General features: G+C 30.6%; 1 protein-coding gene across 1 annotated transcript; it reads left to right on the top strand.

Moving 5' to 3' along the window:
• The first annotated feature begins 1,793 nt into the window (after positions 1 to 1,793).
• On the top strand, positions 1,794 to 7,216 carry LOC145635336 ((3S,6E)-nerolidol synthase 1-like). Its single transcript, XM_081686615.1, has 6 exons — positions 1,794 to 2,163; positions 3,973 to 4,240; positions 4,772 to 5,180; positions 6,090 to 6,447; positions 6,583 to 6,831; positions 6,932 to 7,216. Exons 1-6 carry the CDS (start codon positions 2,068 to 2,070, stop codon positions 7,208 to 7,210), a joined length of 1,659 nt encoding a protein of 552 aa, XP_081542741.1. The 5' UTR covers positions 1,794 to 2,067; the 3' UTR covers positions 7,211 to 7,216.
• Positions 7,217 to 7,253: the final 37 nt, after the last annotated feature.

The following is a 7,253-nucleotide window of genomic DNA, read 5'->3' as shown; positions in this document are numbered from 1 at the left end:
CCTTCATAGTTACTAGATATAAGCCCGTGCGATGCACGGTTCTAGTAAATCTTTTTAATTAATTTAAGATTTTTTTTATATGAAGATCATTCATCGGATATTTGAATAAAATTTCTAATATCATAAGATAATTTTTTTTTAAATTTTAAAACTAAAGTTATCTTTCGTAGGTTTATTTATTTTACGTGGTGCTTGAATTTAAAATTCCAAATCTTATTCTTTAATTTTGCTTGATAAGAAATAAATGACAAATCATTTTATTTATTGATTAAAATAAGTCCTTTGCAAATGCGTTTTTTTATATACTCGTTCTGTTTCAAAATCTTTTAACTATTAAAAAAATTATGGGGAATCTTCTAAATTTCTCTTTGTATATAAGGAAAAACATAGTGATATGAGATTTAGTTATATTCGTTTCGATGAGTACATTTTTAAAATCTAATTTTTATAATATTTGCTAGGGAAAGATTAAAGATATTTACGATCAAATTAAAGATTTACATCCATATATGTAAAAAAGATAATTATTAGTTTTTTAAATAATTTAAATTTTAATTGTTCACTATTCGTTATTTTTACCTATGTGGCAAAATTCTTAAATCTTATTCGTCACTTTTTCTTAGGTGGCGAGTGAATTTTTTAATTCTAAAATAATTAAATTATTAATCTAAAATTTTATTGGAAAAAATAATACATTTTCTTATGTGGCGCGTTAAATGCTCCCGAAAAATGCCTACTTTATTTATATATATTAGATTTGTATTTCATTTTTAAAAGGGTTTGTGACTTATGTAAGGGGTTTATTTAGCCTCAATAGTTTAGGTTGCCTTATGTTGTATTTGGTTACCTGTTTTTAATTAAATGCATTCTGTCGTCGTCGTAAAAAAAAAAAAAAAAAAAAAAACTGTACCACAAGATGACAAAAGTTGCACAAAATAAGAATTGAAAGTAGTAGATAATACTTGCTTTGTCTCATATTTAATACAATAGATTAAATTTTCAAGAGTTACTTCTAACTTCAAAAGCTAATAATTCTAACTTTTCATAAAAGCTACTTTCACCACTAAAAGCTACTCTAACCATTAATTTTCCAAACGCTTACTCCCTCCGTCCCCGAATGAACGACCCTTTTGGGTTGATTTTGCGGGTATTAATAAAGTTAAATAAAAGAAGTAAAAGTGTATTGGAAAGATAAATTTACATGGGGTTTACAAAAAAGTAAGGAGAGATAGTAATAAAAGTATATGGAAAAACAAAATTTTATATAGAAAAGCTAATTTTGCACAAATATTATTGCAAATTGGTGGGTACTTTAATGCTAATGGGTCATTATTTTTTGGACTAAAATTAGGCCAAATGAGTCGTTCTTTCGGGGACGGAGGGAGTACATTTTTTGTTAAATTGTGGTTTGACTAAGTCAAATTACTAAAACCTACATAAAAGCTACTCAAACTCTAGCGCTGAACACGCTCTACATATTAGCAAAAATTATAAACATTTTACATTTGATGTATAAAAAATAAATACTCCGTGTAAATGTGTAATGTTGAGACAAATCTAACAAGACTCAATATAAACTTACTTTTTCTCAACACAAAATAAAAAACGAAGTCAAAATAAATTATATGAATAATTGAATAGAATACAAATTCAAATAATATCATCTAATTTGGAACAGAAAAAGTGGTAAACTCAATACGGAGTACTGATTTTAGCCCCAACCTGATGGACCCATTAGATATGGACGTATGAGTGATTAATTATTAAACGGAGTATTTTAAACAGCTGGGACACCTTTCGTATGGGATCTAAAATGGTCAAAGGCATCAGGCTTAACAACCATTTAATAATTGACTAGTACTTTGTAATAGACTAGGATTGTCATTCTCATAATATTTGCTTCATTACTATAAACTATAAATAAGGCTGTCTCCTCTTCGTATTTTACAAACTAAAACAAAGAGAAGAAGAAAAGAAGTTATAATTTTTTTTCTTTTTTTTTTTAAATATAACCTTTATTATATTACTCTTAAAAATCCCATATTAATTAGCCACTTAAATTTCATTATGACGACCCAAATACAAGAAATTACATCATTTAAGGGAAAATCTGCCCTTGCAAACCAGAGCTTTTTCGATCAGTCCGATAATATTTCCTTTCCAGTTAAGTCAGCTAATCTTTTTTACTGTTTCTTCGAATATTAAACGGCAATGCAAATTACAAATGAGGCTAATCATTGCAACTTTGATATTCTATTATTGTATTTTACCACCCTCGTATATTATGAGAGTGAGGAATACCTCAAGTGGTTAGAGCTTCCCTCTCGATCCTAGGAGGTCCTAGAATCGATTCTCACCCCTGCCCTTGTTACTCTCTAAACACACAAAAAAAAAAAAAAAAAAAAACTTCGTATATTATAAATTGCAACAAATTTGAAATTATTTGTAAGAAATAAATAATTTCGGTCTTGCATGTCTAAATATATACTAAAATAACAACTGCTAATGTCATCATTTCCTACATGTCACTTATTTATTTAATTTTTTCCCTCCAAAAAGCAAGGATGATGTCATATTTTTTTCGTTTTTAAGCTACCCTATTTAACATACCTTTGAAAATATATTCCATTCGAATTTTTAAATTTTAAAATTTGGTTTTTCTATACATATTATGCTATTTAGTTATTTACGAGTTGTTAATAATAGTTGATAATATAATTTAATTGAAATTTCTTAATTAAATATGAAAATTATGCAGTTTCGGAAATTATTTATTCATATTTAATTATAAATTAGTTAGGAAAAATGAGGAAGTTATTTTCTTTCTGTACGTGTTAAAGTCTATAATTCAATTATTATTTTAAAACCGTGTATCACACGGAGTTAATCTAATTTTATTATTGTATTTTTCTCCTTTTATGATTCCATTTTTTTTATATTGTTATTATTATTAGGCAAAAGCTAACGGACGCCCCGGGGACGTTGGATAAGCTAGCAAAACGTAGGAAGATTAAATTAAAATAAACATTAATTACACCGATCGACGTGTGATTTTTTCATGCTTTCCCAAATTAATACCACTTTAGGCAATATTTTAAATGCTTATCCAATGCTTCGGGGGCGTTTGTTAGCAAGATCCTTTATTATTATTATTATTATTATTATTATTATTATTATTATTATTATTATTATTATTATTATTATTATTATTATTATTATTTATTTATTTATTTATTTCCTCTCATATTCATTATTTTTCAATAAATTATTAACCCATTATTTTTCTTTTACAATTTTTTACTACTTTAACTACACCATTACCTCTTATTTTATTTAATTCAATTAAATTGGCTAAAACTATGTACTAATCAAAGTGCAATACTTATTAAAATTAAATATGGTTAGAATAGCTCTAGAGCTACCTCAGTTTCATCTTAATAAGGATTTAACAAATACTTCCTTCATCTCAAAATATCTAAAACATTGGAATTTTTTCACTATTTATGTAGTTTTTGTTAAAGTAGAGAAGATGTGGAGAAAACGGCTTAAGCTTTTGTATTGATAATAACCACATATATATACACAATACAATAGAAGACCTAATTAACTTGCCTAAAACTCCTAACAAGATAAACTTAACATAAATAAAATATTAACATAAATACACCAAACCGACTCTAATTGTTTTGACTACAATTTTTTACTAACATATAATAAAAACATATTTTATCATAAAATATGTTTTTTTTTTTAAAGAACATAAAATATGTTGCTAGATAAGTATTAATATAAAGTTTAGTAAAAGTATAATTTTTAAAATAAATTTTTTTTATATTTAATTATAGAAAAATAAAGTCAAACTTGTGTATTGACGTGTGTGCTATGTTGACTATGTTAGATATTTTAGGACAGAGAGAGTATACAACTAATACAGGTTGTGAAACTGTCAATTTTTTTCCCCATTGTTTACAGCAAGAGTATAAGTTACAGCAGTTGGTCAAAAAGTTACAGGAAACAATGGCAAACAAATCAAGTGAAGGCAGTGTTGATCACGTAGAAGAGTTGGTTATGATTGATGCCATACAGAGGTTAGGACTCGAATGTTACTTTGGAGATGATATTGATCGTGTACTCAGAAAATGTAGCGAAACCGGTAGTGATGGTGGTGGTGGTGATGACCTTCATGGTGTTGCTCTTCGCTTTCGGCTACTAAGACAAGGAGGATACAATGTACAAGCAGGTTGATTGTCTTACATTTCATGCTATATATCTTAATCTTATTTGTGTTTAATTTGCAACGGTTATTTCATAGTTTTTGTTTTTTTTTTTGAGCCAAATTCATCAATTGTTCAACATTAAACTGTGGTAAATTATAATAAAATTTTTAAAATTGGTGATCTTTTGCAACATTTTTTTTAAAAAGGGATTATATGCAAGAAAAAAAGAAGAAAGATAATGGCTAGGTCAGTGACAATATGTAAAATTTTATCGACTTATTCTAACGTTATATGCAGAATGTTATCGACTTATTCTAAACGGTAGATACGTACAATTTGATAATGGCTAGGTCAATGATGGGTTACTTACGACTGTACAAGTGTACAACTATATACAAGTAGTACATTATGGATTAGAGAGCAGAATAAAACAATTATAAAAACAATTATACTTGTATATTGGTGATATTATGATATATGATTATTATCTCTACATTTAGAAATTATGACGACTAATAGTCTAATATGTAAAATTTTTGTGTCGTTTTACACAGACAATTTCAGAAAGTTCAAGGACGATAATGGGAGGTTCAAACATGAGCTTGAGAAAGACACAAAAGGGCTAATGAGTCTTTTCGAGGCATCCGAGCTGAGCATACCAGGGGATCAAATACTTGATGAAGCTAGTGAATTTACAAGGAATCACCTAAAGACGTCTTTGAAGAACGTCGAAAGATCTGATGAGACCGCGATAATAACAAATACGCTTAACAATACATTTCATAAAAGCCTTCCTAGACTTACTGCAAAAAACCAAATACACAATTTTGAGACTTTGCTAAATTCTCTACATGATGATTGTTATAGTACGAATGAGTGGATCGAAGATATACAAGAACTGGCTAAAATTGATGTCAAAATGTCTCAAACCACCCTTAAAAATGAAATTAATCAAGTTTCTAGGTATGTAACATAATTTCAAACAATTACCCAAATTAAATGTAGGAAAAATTGTCAAAAATAATACAAACCTTTACCCGTCCGCTATAAACAAGTTGAAATTTCAATTTTTTTCTAAATAATACAAACTTTGGGGTATTTGCTTTAAACAAGTTATAACTGGTTAGTGACTTGATTAACAAGTTATGACTGGTTTGATAATTTAATTTGATTTTTTTATTTGTTCTAACCCCCTACCCCCCGCACCAGCGACCCATTTCCAATATCCCTACCCTCTCGCTCCCTTCCCTGACTTCCACCCACCACATAAACCCACGAAATCCCCCTCCATCTCTACGAAGACCCACGAAAATCCCAAACTACCCCTTCGTCCACCACCGAAACCCTACCATCTAGGGTTTTCGAGGTTGGGCGAAGAGATAATCGGGGGTTTTCATGGATTTTCGTAGGGAGGGATATCGGGGGAGGGGCTTCGGTGATGGTGGTTTGGGGGTGAGGGAAGGGGACGACAGGGTTGTCGCCACTGGGGGTTAAAGTGGGGGAGGCCAGGGAAGCTGCAGGTAGGGGAAAGGAGGGATGGCTGGTGGTAGGGAGGAGGAGTGGCTGTGGGGAAAAGTGGTTGTTTTTAATTGTTAATTAATAATGGTTTGAGTGTTGATTATGAGTTAACTAAATTGTTAAATGAATTTTTAAAAAAAAGTATATTGGTCATTTAGGTTGTAGGTATAATGTCTTGTTTAAAGTGGATAATCCAAAAATTTATTATTATGAAAAAATAGAAAGTTCAACTTGTTATTAGCGGATGGGTGATAATTTGTATTATTGTTGACAATTTTTTCTTAAATAAATAGTTATTCATCATCACTAAATCACTAATGATAAATGATTGGAATTCTATGTTAAATCTATTAGGTGGTGGAACGAACTTCGCATGGCCGAAGTTTTGGAGCATGCAAGAAACCAACCAGAAAAATGGCATATGTGGTCTTCAGTCGCCCTCCCTGGCCCGGATAAGGCAGATTTAAGAACAGAACTCACAAAATCGATATCTTTTGTTTATATCATCGACGACATTTTTGATGTGTATGGGAAACTCGAGGAGCTCACTCTCTTCACCGATGCTGTCAATAAATGGGATTACGCCAACATCAAAGGCTTACCGGAGTACATGAAAATTTGCCTTGATGCACTTTTTGACACTACAACGGAGATGAGCCACAAAATTTACATTAAACATGGATGGAACCCTAAAGAGTTTTTACAAAATGCGGTATGTCCATGAATCTCTTACTAATCTTTTTGTTGATTGCGGTCATTATTATTAATTGTACGTACCTCCTTTCGAAATCCTACGTGCAATATTGTTACATAGGGGATAATATGTGTTGTATTTGTTGATAAACAGTGGGCAGAATTATGCAATGCTTTCTTAGTAGAAGCAAGATGGTTTGCTTCCGAGCATTTGCCAACAACTAAAGAGTATTTGAAGAATGGAGTGGTTAGTTCTGGTGTTTATATTGTTTTTGCAACCCTCTTCTCACTTTTGGGTGAAGCAAGAAACATTAAAAACACAAATCTTAGGAACAACCAACCTAGAATTGCATCTATGACGGGTACACTTCTTCGTCTTTGGGATGACCTAGGGAGCGCCAAGGTATGTACGGCTTTAATAAATTTTGTAGTTATTTATATTTAACTGTCTCATACGAGATTTTGTGTTTCGAACCTAGCTTATATGTTACATTTAATTTTAGGATGAGGATCAAGATGGTTACGATGGATCATTTGTAGCGTGTTACATGAATGAGTACCAAGAAAGCTCAGATGAAAGTGCACGCGAACAAGTTCTAGGAATGATTTCGGAAGCATGGAAGTACCTCAATGAAGAGTGCCTATCTCAGTCTCCATTTTCAATAGATATGAAAAATGCTTTGCTTAATTTAGCAAGGATGATTCCGATTATGTACAAATATGATGACAACCATCGTCTGCCAAGCCTTGAGAAACATATGAACTCATTGCTTAATGAGTAAACCAATTAAGATCGAAAATCTAGTCATTTAATCAATCTTAAAA

This window comes from Chenopodium album, chromosome 6 (assembly GCF_948465745.1).
Source record: "Chenopodium album chromosome 6, dcCheAlbu1.1, whole genome shotgun sequence".
Taxonomy (NCBI): domain Eukaryota; kingdom Viridiplantae; phylum Streptophyta; class Magnoliopsida; order Caryophyllales; family Amaranthaceae; genus Chenopodium; species Chenopodium album.
This window is presented reverse-complemented; position numbering and strand designations above follow the sequence as displayed.